The sequence below is a fragment of the Varanus komodoensis genome, unplaced genomic scaffold, assembly GCF_004798865.1.
Source record: "Varanus komodoensis strain SLA01 unplaced genomic scaffold, ASM479886v1 scaffold9, whole genome shotgun sequence".
Taxonomy (NCBI): Eukaryota; Metazoa; Chordata; class Lepidosauria; order Squamata; family Varanidae; genus Varanus; species Varanus komodoensis.
This window is the reverse complement of record NW_025336598.1, coordinates 2413361-2429680: the sequence shown is the minus strand read 5'-3', so window position 1 is coordinate 2429680 and position 16320 is coordinate 2413361. Positions and strand designations below refer to the sequence as shown.

Below are 16320 nucleotides of genomic sequence, written 5' to 3'. Positions count from 1 at the left end.
TCCACCTGGATCAGTTTTATGTGCTGGATATTAGAGATACTGTGTGGTTCTGGTGTTACCTACATTCTGAAATCAATCCTGTAACATAGCGTGACTATTCCTCAGGTCCTTGGCAACTGCTATGGTGTTCCACAGTGTACCATCTTTTCTTCAATGAAGCTGTGGAATGTCCATTAAGGGATCTGGAGCCAGGTGTATCAGTATATTGATGATACACAGCACTATCTTCTATGAAATCTGAATTAGGTGAAGCTGTGAAAGTCCTGGATTGGTGCCTAGACTTAGTGATGGGCTGGATGAAGGCCAAAAAACTGAAGCTGACTCTTGGTGAGATGGAAGCCCTGATGGGGAGCAATTCCGGAGTCTGGGAAATAGGCTTCTTACCTATTCTGGATGGGACTTCACTCTCTTTGAAATCCATAGTCTGGAGTTTCTCCTAGATCTGCCATTGTTGCTGGAGTTCTAAGTAGCATGGCAGCCCTGACAGCTATTCACCAGCTATGGACTCCCCTGGCCAGGGATAGCCTGGCAATAGTGCTACAGGCTCTAGTAACCTCAATACTAGATTAGTGCTATGTGCCCTGTGTGGAGTTGCCCTTAAGGCTAATGTAGAAGCTGGAGCACAGCAGCATGGCTGTTGGCAGGAGCTGGCCCTTTTCAGCATGCAGCTGAATATCTGTGTATGCTACCAGGTTTAAGGATCATGTTCCAGCATATAAAGATGTTCACAACTTGGCACCTGGATACTTGAGAACCCTTCTCCATTATCAGAGTGTTTAGTGTGATAGCTCCTTTTCTGTGTATGTGCCAGCCCCTGGAGATAAAATAGGCACCAACGTGTTGATGTTTTCAGTGCCTTATGAAAACATTTTTATTGCAGGATGCCTTCCTTGATCAATTGGCCATGGTTTTTATTGGTGTCCTGTTTAAAAACAAAACAACAACAAAAACCTTTTAATATGTGGGAGCTTTTGGTTTATTTTTCATTGTTCACAGTTCTGGAATTTGTTTTGATGTGGAACACTATTTAAATATTATAAGTAAATAAAATATATACATGTAAGGAAGGGATGTAAAAATGCCTATTTTCTACACCAGCCTCTCCTGTCATGTGTTAATTAGACTCTGTGTGTATAAAGCTGAAGTACTTATGGTCTAAATGCACTGTAAACAAAGATCTTGCACCCACTGAATACTATTCAAAAGGCTATTTTTGATTTACAAAGCCATCAGCAACAAGGGTAGCCTAGGACATTTTGCTACTTGAGGTACAGGTCAGAATGGTGACCTCCCTTGCCCCACCTATTCTTTTCCCTACTGAAGCAAACCAGATGGGCATTGGAATCTCATTTCCACACTGGTGCTGGGACAGCATCCTTCTCCATGCCTGAAGGCAGCAGGCTAGCTGATCTGCAACAGTGGGGAACTATTAGAGTTACCACTGATGTCCCATTCACACCATCTGCCTCCGGAGGCCTCTACCTCATTTTCCTAACTGGGGCCAGTCTGACTATGGTCTTGCTGTTTCCACTGAGGTGAGGGAGTTAAGACTCTTGGTTTGTAAGACTCTTGGCTTTGAAGAAAATGCCTGAGATACGTAATTGAGGCTGGAGGTTCCAAGGGATCAGAGTCTGTGTGGGTGGTTAAATGGGAGGCCTCTGGGGGCCATTTCTGGGCAGCTTGGGCTAGGACTAGGTAAAGGGAAGGGTTCCCCAGCACTTGTGTGCTAGTCATGCCTGACTCTGGGGCTGGTGCTCATCTCTGCTTGTAAGCCAAAGAGCCAGCATTGTCCAAAGATGCTTTTGTGGTCATGTGGTTGGTATGACTAAACACAGATGCAAGGAATGCTGTTACCTTTCCCACTGAAGTGATACCTGTTTATTTACTTGCGCCTGCATGCTTTCAAATTGCTAGATAGGCAAGAGCTGAGACAAAGTATTGGGTGCTTATCCAGTTGTGCAGATTCAAACTGTCAACCTTCTGATCAACAGCCCAGTAGCTCAAAGGTTTAACCCGCTGCACCACCCACATCCCCCCCATAGATTCTATTATAACCATCATGTTCAGCTAAGTTTCACTTCTTGGCAAGGGTGCATAGAAAGGCACTCTAAGTATTCAGTCCTGTTGACTGTTCAGTCAGTGATCAGAAGCCCCTGAACTTGGAGGCATCGGATCATCCAGTGCAGGGCAGGATATGCAGCAGAGTCAATTCTCACCTTCTCATCCTCCCAATCTGCAGATTCTGCTTTCAGTAATTTTTAGCCCATCCAGCAAGGGTGCTTCAGAGGGGGAAGGAACGAGGCTGGAAGAAATTTGGGATAACTTGTGTCCTGACCTTCCAGTCTCCCCCAAGTGGAGGCAAGGGTTTATTTCATTTGGATCCAGAAGCAATGAGCACAGCAGTGGTGAAAATTAAATAGTTTATTCACAATGCTGAATAACATAGCTCATCATGTTATTAGCTGTAAGCAGCCCCCTGCAAATAACATAAAATGTAGCATAACTTTTTGTTATAGCATAATATACAGTATTGTTAAGCAGAGCTATTCAATACTCTTTTGTGTCACTGGGAGTTCCAGAAAAGCAGCAACAGAGAGATCCCAGATGATGGTCAGCACATGCTACTCCTGAGGTTTAGGTCTATGCTGAGTTTAATTACCAATGACACTCTTAGGACTTACAGACCTGCAGCTCCTGAAGGCTCAGATGGTCACATAATTAAGCACACCTATTTTTGAAGGTCAGTTTATCAGCCTGATGGCCAATATATTGTCTTGTGCCTCCCTTAAGATAAGCTGTGGCAAATGTGCAGTGGCCAGCTTCACATGTCTTAGAGATCCTTTCTCATTCCAAAATGACATATTCTCTTTGATAAAATACAACACCTGCAAATTGTTTGGTTTTTATTCATGGAATCTCTACCAAAAGATTCAGCCTGGGAAAAACTGTCACTTTGACTGTCTCCTCACAATACAATCACCTTTTCCCATACTCCTCCCACGCTTGCCCTCCAGAACTTCCCCTTCCTTGCCTCTCTGAGGTCAGGTTTCTGGCTGTGACAGGGTGAGGAGGGATCAGGCCTATGACTGTCTTCAACCATGGATGATTTTTCCGCTGGTGTCTTGGGCCCTTCTCTAGGAACCACAGAATCGCTCTCATAAGGCTACTCCAGATCTCTTGAACTTCCTTCCCCTATAAGTCTATACATGTTCAACATTAACTATGAAGGTTCTGTAAAAGTGCTGTAAACTCATTTCTTTGAATTGGCATTCAACAGCAGAATTAAGCGATGTAGTATAATTTAGCTGCTTTATTTTTACTGGGTGTATTTTGATTTATTTTTTTATGCTGTTACCTGGCTTGGGAAGAAGTGGGGAATACTGAAAGCTGTAGGACATTTACTGTCTAAACATGTGCAGGACTGTGCCTTAATTCTCCCCACCAGCTGTTAAGTAGGAATGGAGATTTATGACATAACAAAAGTGAATCAAGTGGTAAGAACATGCAAGCTTCAGGAATGAGAATCACACCTTCATAGTGGCCACAGGATTGCAAAACAGGATTGCATTTTGTCTGACAATAAATGGCATCCTTTCAGATAGATTTGGAATCAGAGCCCCCTAGTAAAGTTTCATTATGCCAGACTCAACCCATAATGCATCAGATCTAACACATCTCTGCCAATTAACCCTCGATTCCACTCTGCTCTACCATATTATGCCTTTATTTTGCCTCTAGGTTCCAGTTAGATCCCATCGTTCTGGGATTTATTTGGCTCAAGGTGATTTGGTCCTTCCAAGTGACCAATAATTTTGAAATGGGATGTATGTCATAGCTCTGTTACATGATTAGTAGAGGAGATAGCTTTTTCTCCTACTGGACCTCTTCTTTACTTCTTTCTTTCCCCAGGAGGAAAAAATAGCTAGGCTACCATCGGTGAGGAGACTTTTTTTCTTTTTCCCCAGACTTAGTGAAAAAGAAAAAAAATCTTAAAAGCACTAGTCTTGTGACCACATGACCTTTCTCTTGGGGAAGAGTTTGATGAGAAATCCTTTTAAAAACAACATAGTCAAATAAGTATGTAAGTGTGTATTTAGGGGAAAAATAGAAAATAGGGGGGGAAAGTGTAATGTTAATAATCCCTCCCATAATCCTGTTACATAAAATGATATTGCGGCTGCAAATCACTTATCTGGAAGTAAGACCCATTCAACTCCTATCTGCCTTTGAGTTGACATGTATAGGATTGCTGGCTATGTGTCACCACCGCCTGCATACACCAGTTGCTGTGGAGCTTGGGCAGGTGGAGATCTTGCACTCAAGAGTTCCTGTGGGCAGCTGGTTTGCCACTGTGCTCTTTAGAAGGCCAGATGCTGGAGATGAAACTCAAATACTTTGGCCACCTAATGAGAAGGAAGAGGAGCCTAATGCTGGGAACAATTGATGGCAAAAGAAGAAGGGGATGGCAGAGAATGAGGTGGCTAGATGGAGTCACTGAAGCAGTTGGTGTGAGCTTAAGTGGACTCCGGGGGATGGTAGAGGACAGAATGGCCTGGAGGAATGTTGTCCATGGGGTTGCGATGGGTTGGACACAACTTTGCGACTAGCAACATGACAAGTGCTGGACTTAATGGACCCCTGCACAGATCCAGTATGGCTTTTCTTATGTCCTTGCATTATAATGGATTGTTCATTTACTTGCCTAATATTCAAAATAACATCAACAATTTTATTTGCATATTAACATGTATATACCACCTTATACAAAGGCATCAAGGTACAGCTATCTATTTTTCAGGTAAATGTTTCTGTACCAAAAGGCATACTATTTGAAATTATTTCAAGATCTCTGCAAGAAACCAATGCTTTACTTCTAATCATGTTTTTTGCAGTCGATTCTATATCTTACATCTTTATGGTCTAGTAACAAAAAAAGAAAACTAGGCTCCCTCCAGCCTGACATCTGGTACCCCTGTAGCAGAAGGTGCCTTGAGCAAAGTGTGCCAAAAAGCTGAAGCCTTCCCTCCATACAAGTTGTCCCTGGGTTATGGACAAATTCTGTTCTTGGGAATATCCTTAAGTCAAATTTGTATGTATGTTGGATCACATAAGCCAAATGTTTGTCTTATATGTATATATTTTACCTTTCTATGTATATAAAACACTTAAGAAACACTTTCATATTCACTAAGACTTCTTAAACACAAGAAAGTATTGCAATAATGGGAATAATACAGTAATCATAAAGCAGCTACAGGTACTGGAGAGAAAGGGAATCTGTATGTATGTGTCTACATATACAGTATTGTAAAAAATAAAAGAAATAGTTCTTAAAATAGTGTAGAATATTCTTTCAAATCAGTATCTTAAGAGTTAAGCTAGCTCATTATCATTCTTGCATAGATTATAACAAGATCATGAATGTGAAGCATGATCATATTCATGCTTTTAAGTACTTTATGTTGTTTGCTCTTTTTGTTTGCTTGTTTTCTGAATGTATTTCTGAGTTGCTCTGCTAATTTTCAATAGACCATAAGAATAAAATGCCACAGTTTTAATCAAAACCAAACCTAAAAGAAAACAAAGAAAATAATCAGAACTTTCTCTTTTTATAGAACTGGGTAATATTTACAGGCCTGCTCACTTTGGAGGGGAGCAAGCCTGCCAAATTCTACTCAGACAGGTTTTGATTCTCTCTCTCTCTCTCTCTCTCTGCTGCCAATTCAACATCGTTTTCCCATTTGTAGTATGGGAAAGCTACTACTGATTTAGTTCCTCCTTAAGCATTAGCCTTTGTATTCAGAAAAACAGATTTTGCCATCCCGCCCCTCTGTCCAGCCGTAAATACATAATACACGGACTTGGAAGACACCTCAGTGTCTGGTGGTGAAGAATGATAGGAAAAGGGGAGGAAGGTGATTTGGAACAAGGGGAATGAAAGAGCAAAAAAGGAGGAGCGAGAAAGCTCCCTTTTCGGCAAGAAAAGAAGGGGGGCGGCACACAGAGTGCGAGATAACTGGCATGTAAGCAAAATGGCTGGAGATTGACTAAGTGGCTTCCTGCTTACAAATAAGCAGGATTGGTAGGATAAATGACCTATCAGGGCTCAGCAGGGAGGGCTGAAATGGGAGACTGGGGGGGTTGCATTGGAGCAATGCGGAGTAGGCGGGCGGAAGAGTGCAAACTCTCAGTACCCAGCCAATAAGGGGAAAGGAGGGACAAAGCGGCTGGGGAGCCGGGTATATAAAATAAGATGCGAACATGTGACAAGGAAGCCGAAAAAGGGATGGAAACCTGACGGCTTCCTTTATTGCAATAAAGTTATTTTTTTGAACTCTGCCCGCCTGGAGTATATTTTTTTTCTCTTCCGACAGAGAGAAAAGAGTGTTTTCTAACAACCTGGGGGCTCGTCCGGGATCCTGCCAGATCCGTTGTCGGCTCGGATTGGCGAGCTGCTGAGGGGAGGTGCATCCTGTTGCATATTGCAGCAGCCCTGTAAGTGGCTCACAGGCCGAAACGAGGACGATTGGAGGCCCGAGGCTGATTGAAAGCTCCAGCGGCAGAGACTTCAAGGGGGTCCAGTGGGACTGGTGACCTCTGGGGGCTTAAACAGGGAGAAGCCTCAACCGACACGTTTGAACCTAGGTAAGGGATTTTTCTTTGCTTTTGTATCGGAAAAAGGGGGAAATGGGGAATCGAGACAGTAAGGGGTGAGCCTGCTAGGGGGGGGGGGGAATTCCGGATATTTCTGAGGGAAGTCCTTTGGGGATGATGTTAAAACGTTGGAAGAGTATCCCTGAGGCAAGGGGATTGCAGAAGGAGAAAATGGTGAACTATTGTGTTTTTGTTTGGCCGGTTTATACTCTCACTGGGGGTTTCTGGTGGCCACAGTATGGATCTTGTGATGAGAGCCTTTGCCAGCGGTTGAATGCGACCATAAATTGTAGCAAGGCGGGAACTGAGGAGGCGGTGTATGCTGGGGCGTGGCTGCCCGGAAATGGGCTGCTGAACATGTGTGCTTTGGAGCCGGTGGACTGGGATCCTTTGGATCATCTTCCCCCTCCCTACCACTCAGGGCGGGGGAACGGGAGCCGGTGCCAATCAGCAACATGGACCCTTCCCCATCCCGGACTCTCAGCAGAGACCCAAAGACTGGTGGGGGAGGACGTGCAAGCTCGAGAGGCTGGAGGAGGGGCTGAGGGAAGGGAACTTCTCGCCAATCAGCCCAAAGGCACGAGCATGCAAAGCCTATTATAATGGCGCCATTCCGCCAGGTCCCTTTGGCTGAAGGGGTGGGGTATGTGGAGGCCCCATTGTCTGCCACAGAGGTCCGCAGCTTTAGAAAAGACATACCAAAGTTAACAGAGGACCCTGTGGAAGTGAGCCAGCTGGTGGACCAGTTCTTGGGCCCTCAGGATTATTTCTGGAAGGAACTGCAAAGCGTATTTTCGATTCTTTTTTCCGGAGAGGAGAATCGACTGATATTGGCCGCAGCCCTTGCCGCTTGGGTCCGGGATAACCCTCAGAGGCCACAAGAAGGGGCCATGAGGTTCCCAACGGTAGATCCTCAGTGGAGTGGGAATGATGCTGAGGATTTGGAAAAATTGAGAGACCATACAGCAGGTTTGATTAGAGGAATTCGAGAAGCAGTCCCACAAACAATGAATCTTTCCAAGGCTTTGAGCGTGGAGCAAGGGAAAGAAGAGATGCCTAGTGAATGGTTGGAAAGGCTTAAAGTGCAAATGAGGAAATATGGGAATGTGGATCCTGATAATGATGCCTATCAAACTATGTTGAAGTACCAATATGTGGGAAAGGCATGGCCTGACATAAAGGGCAAGCTGCAGAGATTGGATGGATGGGAGAATAGGACTTTGGATGATTTATTGCGTGAAGCTCAGAAAGTGTATGTGAGAAGGGAAGATGAGAAGGACAAGAAGAAGGTTAAATTGATGATGCAAATGGTGCAAGCCTTTCAAGGGAGAGGAAGGGGAAGGGGAGAGGATACCCTCCCTGAAGAGTTTTGGAAGGGCAAGCTAGGGGGTGGAAGGAAAAGAATGGTGGAGGAAGAGGAAGTGGGGGAGGATTGACTGAAGTATGCGGTGAGGGGCAGGATGAGGAAGGAATGGCCAGGCCAAGGCTAGGGAAGAACCAGTGTGCCATCTGTAAACAGGAGGGCCACTGGAAGCGGGAGTGTCTCCAGAGGGAGATGGAGAATGAGCTAGTATGCATAATGCAATTTGAGGACTAGAGGGGTCAGGGGTTCCCTCTTTTCAGTGGTCCTGCCACTATGGAACCCTTGATAAATGTGTGAGTGGGGCCAGAAAGGGAAGAATTAACTTTCATGGTGGATACAGGAGCAGGGAGATCTACTTTAAATTTTGTTCCAAAGGGATGCAATTAAGGGAGGGAAGTTTGGTTGTGCAAGGGGTTGGGGGGAATGAGTTGCGAGCAAAGATTTTTCAGCCCACTCAAGTGTATGCAAGAAAAGAAGGGGATTTGGGGGTGTGGTGTGATTTTGTCTATGTACCTGGAAGTTGCAATTTGGCTGGGAGGGGACTTGATAAGCAGAGTGGGGATCCAGGTCATGTGTATAAAGAATGAGGTGGTGGTGGCTTTAACGAGCCAGTCAGAACAGGCTATGCAGGGGGTGAACCCAAGAGTGTGGGCCGCCCCAGGGAATAGGGGACATATGAATGTAGAGCCTGTCCGGATGCAGCTAAAAGTTCCAGGAACAGTGGTATGCAAAAACGAATACCCAATATCAGTGGAAGGGAGAAGAGGGTTGCAACCAGTGGTGGAGGGGCTGATCCAAGATGAGCTGATTGAGCCTTGCATGTCGCCATATAATACACTCATATTACCATTATGGAAGGGGGACAGCTCTTATAGAATGGTACAGGATTTAGGAGCCATAAATCACAGTTGTGCAGTGCCATCCTGTGGTCCCCAACACGCACACTATTTTGAGTAGGGTGCCCCATTCAGATAAATGGTACAGTGTGTTGGATCTAAAGGATGCTTACTGGTCCTGCCCCCTAGATGAGGCCTCAAGAGATTTTTTTTTTTTTTTTTTTTGCTTTTGAGTGGGAGCATCCCCAGACGGGGAGGAAACAACAGAAACAACAGTTCAGATGGCTCGTTTTACCACAAGGGTATGCTGAATCAGCGAATTTATTTGGGCAGGTGTTGAAAGAGGTGATGAGTAAATTCCAAACCCCCACTGGGGTGACTTTACTCCAATACGTTGATGATCTCCTCCTTTCAGGAGAAAAGGGAGAGGTAGAAAGCGCAACAGTGGACCTGTTGAACTTCCTGGAAAAGGAGGGGCTACGAGTCTCAAAGACTAAGGTTCAACTAGTGGAAAAGGAAGTGAAGTACTTGGGGCATATATTGGCAAAGGGGAGCTGACGGCTGGACCCTCAAAGGGTGAAGGCCATTTTGGAAATGGCCCTCCCGAGGAACAAGCGAGCTTTGAGGACATTTTTGGGAATGCTGAACTATTGCCGGTTGTGGATTCTGGATTTTTCGCTTAAGACAAAGATACTCTATCAAAAGCTGTTCCAGGTCCAGCCTTAGTACTGGTATGGGAACCAGAAGAGGAAAAGGCCTTCCACCAGTTAAAGAGGTTGTTGGTCAAGGCCCCAGTGCTTGCCCTCCCTTCATTGGAAAAGTCTTTTCATCTGTTTGTGGACATGAAGGGGGGGTGCTTTGGGGGTGCTTACACAGAAGTGGGCAGGAAAGAATCAACCAGTGGCCTTCTTATCTAAACTACTGGACCCAGTAGTAAGGGGGTGGCCTGAGTGCATCCAGGCATGTGCAGCCACGGCCATGATGGTGGAAGAGGCCCGCAAATTAACATTCGGGGGAGCGTTGGTGGTAACTGGGGACCACCAAGTACGGGCCCTGCTAGCAAAGTGAGTGGGACAGTGGATGACTGATTCCAGACTCATGAAGTATGAGGCAATACTGATGGAGCAACCAGACTTGGTTCTCGTCAGCAGGATGGGGGTAAACCCTGCCCTGTTCCTCCAAGCCCCTGAAAGGGACAAAAATGGAGGGGGTGAGAAGGCACATGAATGTTTGAAAGTACATTCCAAATGACATGTTGACGAAAAGCCAGGAGGATCTTAAGGACTCAGAGATGCAGGGAGCGAAGGATATATTCATAGATGGGTCTTCCAGGGTAATTGATGAGATAAGGAGGAATGGGTACGCGATTGTCCAAGACCAGGAAGTATGGGAAAGTAGAAGACTGCCTCCTTCTTGGTCGGCCCAAACTAGTGAACTATTTGCCTTGAAAAGGGCCCTGGAGATGTATAAGGGAGAAGAGGTTAACATTTATACTGATTCAAAGTATGTTTTGGGGTTAGTGCATACTTTCAGAAAGATCTGGAAGGAGAGGGGGTTGTTGACTAGTAGGGGGAAGGCGTTAGCTCATGAGAAGCTGGTCCTGGAGAACATTGCACTCCCCAAAGAATTAGTGGTGATCCATATAAGGGGACACCAGACTGGGGTTTCAAAGGAAGTGGTGGGGAATCGCTTGGCCAATGAGGTGGCTAAAGAGGCTGCACTGGAGGAAGAGGTGAAAATCCAGAGTTTAATTCCTTTACTGCCAGAACCAGATGTAATCCCAGCGTTTCAGGAAGGGGAAATCCAGAGGATGAAGGAACTTGGAGGGGAGAAAGTGGAGGGGCGATGGGTGATGCCGGACAGAAGCGAATGGCTATCAAAGCCCCTAGCTCAGATGGTCCTGCGGAGATTACATGAAGGGAGTCATTGGGGCACCCGGGCCATGGTGGATATGTTCCTCAAGAAATATGTGTGCATTGGTATCTACTCATTGGCCAAGCAATTAATGGAAGGATGTATTGTGTGTAAGAAAGTGAATGGTCAAAGGGGAAGATGGCAGCCTCTTGGAGGCCAGTCATTGGCCATATGCCCATTTCAATATATACAAATGGACTTTACTGAATTGCCAAAGGTAGGAAGGTTAAAGTATTGCCTGGTGATGGTGGATCATTTAATGGGGTGGGTGGAATGTTTTCCAACTGCCACTAACACTGCCAGTGCAGTGTTGAAAGCGATATTAGAGAATATAGTGCCCCACTATGGAATTGTGGAAGCAATCGACTGCGACAGAGGAAGCCACTTCACGAGCAAGGTGTTAAAATTAGTGATGACCGCTTTAGGAATGAAATTGGAGCACCATATCCTGTGGCACCACAAAGTAGTGAGAGAGTGGAAAGGATGAACCAAACTATTAAGGTGCAGTTGAAGAAAGTGACCTTTGAAACTAAGTTGCCATGGACAAAAGCACTCCCTGTAGTGCTCCTAAGAATTAGGACCCAGTCCCTAGCGGGGTTAGGGCTGTCACCTTTTGCATTACTCTATGGAATGCCTGTAGCAGGGCCAAAGAATCTGGCCAGGGTGCCAGAGGTAACTGACTGGTATATAAAGAGGTATGTGGACTGAATACTGTTTGTACTGTCTTCTCTTTGACAGGAGGCTCTGCTGGCACAGACAACACCACTGGAGTTCCGGGTGCACAACTTTAAGCCTATTTTTTTGAACTCTCTGCCCGCCTGGAGTATATTTTTTTTCTCTTCCAACAGAGGAAAGAGTGTTTTCTAACAAGATCAAACAGCCCCACTCCATTAGTGGGTAACTGTCAATTGTAATTTTATGGACTTGTCAGAGTGCCTCCCCAGCCCTGTAAGTTCACACATGTAACCTTTTTGTTTACTTAACTTGGCAAGCCTGTTCCAGATAACTTTAGATAATTTAGATAATTTAGAAGGCCTGTCAAAGGTATCTAATTAGAGTGAAATGTAACTTTTCTTTATGTTGCTGTGACATGTATCCAATCACTTTCCTATCCATATCAAAGTATCCAATCACCTTCCTGTGTATTTGTATTCACACCCCTTTTGTGTATTCTATATAACCTTAATGAAATAAGCATTGGGTGTTCCTGTCTTGGGCACCCATGGATTCATGTGTTTAATTGTAAATAAACCTAATTGCCCTAGCAAGAAACTGATCATTTGAGCCTTAATTGCAGATTTCGGTGTGACACCCTTTGTAACCAGGTCCTCAGCTGTTACAAGCCCATTTATGGAAAGAAAAAGAAAATGACTGCACAAACAATTCTTGAGGCCTAGTTCAAGAAAGCAACTCCAGTGCTAACCTCTTGCCCCCCTCTCTTGAAGAATTTCAAGCTTTAAAACAACAACAACAAAAGAATGACAAGAAGTCATCTGGACACCTCTGCTTCTACTCTTCCCAGAAACTGTTTTGCTGTGGTTCTGCTTCATCTTCAAGGCCCTACATGTGCCTCAAAACACACTAGAATGGGTACACAAGCTGACAATGCTGAACTGAAAGCCATGAATAGCTCTAACAAATCTATATCTCTAGCAAAAGCCATGAATATCTCTAGGGGATTATGTGCACACTGATGACATGTTGCCAAACAAATTGTATAACTCCCTAGAGATATTCACAGCTTTTCGTGGGAGATATTCACATAGGCTTTATGACATTCTGTGCATTCCTAAGTATGTAACCCAGGAACTACCTGTATCACAACCTTCCTTCCCTACTCCCTACTTCTCCCTCCCACCACCTTCCTCGTGCCAAAAAGCCACTTGCTCATAAAAACAATAGAAATCTCAGGGTTGGGTAGAGTCACTCACTAGTTTTTCCCCTAGTGGAGTCCAAGTGAAGTGGCATGGACTTCGAAGCAAGTTGCTTAGCTTGAGTCCTTAGCACTGCTGAACGGCATCTGTGCGCCTAGGAACAGCAAAATAAGAGCACAAGGCCAAAAGCAAGTGAGCAGATATGGTTTAAGGAATTCTTTCAAAGGCTTCCATACAGCACACTGCTGATCCCACCAATCCCAGATGGTGAAAATCTGAGCATCTTGGCATGGGGTGGGGGATGTTAATATGTGTATAGTGCAAGGGAAGGTATGGCACATGGCTAAATTGTGTAGTGTTCTTTGTGTTTGCATAGCTGTATGCCACTGTTGAATAACTACACACACTGTGATATGTACATGAATCAGTAGATGTTTCCAGTGAATCAAGCAGTTGGTCCCAAAAAATAAATAATCAGAGAAAGTTCAATTTATTTTCTTGAAGAAGCTTAGTTAGATAAATTGTTTCCCAACTGCACAAAATGCATCAGCTGCATGATAGAATAAACATCGGTATTACAACTTTTTGTACATTGCTTAGAAATTACTGTAATATAGCAGTTCTTAAATATCTTAAAATAAATAAATTAGGATCCCAGGGGATATGTGGCATTTCCAATTAACAGATCACCTTTTAATTAGCTGATCTATGATATCTGCTACTAGTCATGGCACAATAATGCTTTCTAAACGTCTGATACACTTACTTTCTGATTTAAATTGGAAGCTACTCTGATCTCAAAAAGTTTATTTTTACTGTGTGTCAGATCAAGGTGCAGAACCAGCATAAAAGAGGTAGCAGAGGAACTCTCAGAACCACTGGCTATTATCTTTGATAAAACTTGGAAAACAGTGCCAGATGTCTGGAGAAGGGCTAACAGTGTCCCTATCTTCAAAAAGAGGAAAAAAGATGAACCTGAGAAGTACAGACCAGTTAGTCTGACATCAATCCCTGGAAAAATTCTGAAGAAAATTATTAAAATAGCAGTCTGCAAGCATCTTGAAGAAAAATGCAGTAAGTAATAGAAGCCAACATGGATTTATCAAAAATAAATCCTGACAGACTAATTTAATCTCATTTTTTGACTGGGTAACTTCCAAAATGAGTGGTCAGTTGTAAACCGTCCTGAGCCGTCTGTGATGGGATCCTATAGAAAAGTTTAAATAAATAGATGAGCAGAGGGGTGGACATAATCTACCTAGACCTCAACAAAGCTTCCAACGTAGAGCCCCATGACATTCTGATAAGCGAATTAGCAAAACATTAGATTGAAAAACTATTAGGTGGATCCAAAATCGGCTGCTAAATTAGACACAAAAAGTGCCTGTCAATGGCACCTTTTCAAATTGGATGGAGGTAACTCATGGGGTGCCACAGGGTTCAGTGCTGGGCCCAGTGCGCTTCAACATCTTTATTAATGATTTGGATAAGGAAGTACAAGGAAAGATAATCAGATTCACAGGTGTTACAAAACTGGATGGAATAGTGAACACTCAAGACAGAATGAAGACCTAGGGCAATCTTGTTAAACTTGAACACTGGGCTGAAAACAACAAAATGAGATCAATAGGGACAAGTGCCAAGTCTTCCACCTAGGAAAAAGAAACCAAATGCATCAATGCAAGAGGGGGAATACATGGCTTAACAGAACTGAACAAGAAAAATATCTTGGAGTAATTGTGGATAATAGGCTAAATGTGAGCCAACAATGTGATGCAGCTACAAAAAGGGCAAATGCTATTTTGGGATGCATTAATAGAAGTATCACTTCCAAATGACAAGAAGTAGTAGTTCCCCTATACTCATCACTAGTCAGACCTCACCTGGAATACTGTGTCCAGTTCTGGGCACCAAGTTTTTAAAAAGATGCAGAAAAATTAGAATCTGGAGGAGTGCAACAAAAATGATCCAGGGTTTGGAAATACAACCCTATGAGGAGAGACTGAGAGAACTGGGCATGTTCATCCTTGAGAAGACTGAGGGGGGACATGATAGCCCTCTATAAGTACCTCAAAGGCTGTCACAAAGAGGAAGGTCAAAATCACTTCTCATTCTTACTAGAGTGTAGGATACGGAATAATCAAGTCAAGTTGTGACAACCCAGGTTCAGGTTGGATATCAGGAAAAGTTTCCTCCAAGCAATACAACAGGGGAACCAGTTGCCTAGAGAGGTGGTGGGCTCTCCCACACTGGAGACATTCAAAAAGAAACTAGACAGCCATCTGAGTGGGATGGTGTAAACTGCTGTCCTGCAACAGCAGGGGGTTGAACCTGATGGCCTGCATGGCCCCTTCCAGCTCTTCTATGATTCTGTGATCCAGCCTGGCCCTCTGGAGTTCCCCAAGTGGTCACACCACTTCCCCGCTCCTCACCTCTTTTCCCTTGACCACATCTTATTTGGTGGTTTCAAGCTTTAGTCTTCATTCTTAACATCTGAAATATCTCTCCCAAGGGTAGTTACCTTTATTAAGAGTGTTAAACTAACATATGTTGGTATTTTTGATATTTTGGCCCACCTCTTTTGCCTTAGGTACCACCCACAACTGATATCAAAAAGCTTACCAAAATGAAATCCAGACCTCATGTTGAAAGAAGTCCTATATTCTTGGTGCAGGAAATTCTTGCTCTCCTTGGGAGATGTCCCTTCTCTGCATTTCTGCATCAAACATTGTTCTGGGAAGTTCTCTGATTTCAAGCAGGCAAGCCCAGAGCAATGGAAGATGCAGAGGAGCAATGGTCAGTTTACTCTGAATTTGAGTACAAGAGGAAGTGAATTCATAATCCAATCATACCTAAAGCTATGATGAAATTAAATTACCTATTCACAGCAGAGGCTGATGGGAATGATGCACAGTTAGAGCAGTGAATCATGCAGAGGCTTAGTAGGAAGCATCCTCTATACAAGGCATTTGAGCCTACAGAAGCCTTTCATTATTTAATTAATGTATACGTCATGACACATTTCAGTCTTATGGCCCCAACAAAAGTTTGGGATTTGCTGAAGTAAAAATTATTGGGTTATATGAACCAATAATCTGAACCAGGATAAAACAGTCCTAATGTTCATATGAGGAAATTATCTAATTTAATTGGCTCCTCTATCTGCAGTGCGGCAGGCTGGCACTCCAGACTGGGGATGGTTTTCTACCAGATTGTTCAATCTGCAAGGTCAGGAGTCACTGCTGTAGTCCATTGCTCCTTTGGTTAATGTTTATACAGGGGTTCTGATTGTAACAAGGTCTTTTGGTTAATAAGTAGCCTTGCTATGTAAAGATTGAGGGGAAGGGGAGAGGAATCTTTCAGGAAAAGAAACACTTTTCTCTCCTCTATTTTTCATAAAAGTGAAAAATCAATTCAGGATGTAATTAGTAAGTTGGATATTTGAATGAGTACCTACACCTAGCAAAATGCAGTCCAGATGGTGGGAGTAGTCTGTATGGGAATGTGGTAATAAGGATGGTCCAATGGGTGGTTGAGAACTAGCTGTCATTCACCTGCTATCTGTGCCCGCATTCATTCTTGGTTATTTGCTTTCAGGCTTGCTCACTCTGTGTCCTTTTCCTTAGTGTGTACAGCATAGGTTGCTAATATATCATAGATACAGAGTACGTCTAAGTGC

At 43.9% G+C, this 16320-nt stretch overlaps 1 protein-coding gene and 1 long non-coding RNA gene across 2 annotated transcripts in view; one reads left to right on the top strand and one right to left on the bottom strand.

The window, feature by feature from the left end:
* Nucleotides 1-206: 206 nt before the first annotated feature.
* LOC123017157 lies at nt 207-14337 on the bottom strand. The gene is made up of 3 exons (XR_006413544.1): nt 14195-14337; nt 11526-11532; nt 207-221 (listed from the first exon to the last, which is right to left on the bottom strand). It is a non-coding gene; the product is annotated as an uncharacterized LOC123017157 (long non-coding RNA).
* CREBL2 (cAMP responsive element binding protein like 2) overlaps nt 6431-16320 on the top strand; it is a 28294-nt gene continuing 18404 nt past the window's right edge. Inside the window, exons 1-2 of the mRNA XM_044418307.1 lie at nt 6431-6645; nt 11506-11715. Of these exons, the coding sequence (XP_044274242.1) occupies nt 11686-11715 (30 nt within the window). The 5' untranslated portion in view covers nt 6431-6645; nt 11506-11685. The remainder of the gene's footprint in view (nt 6646-11505; nt 11716-16320) is intronic.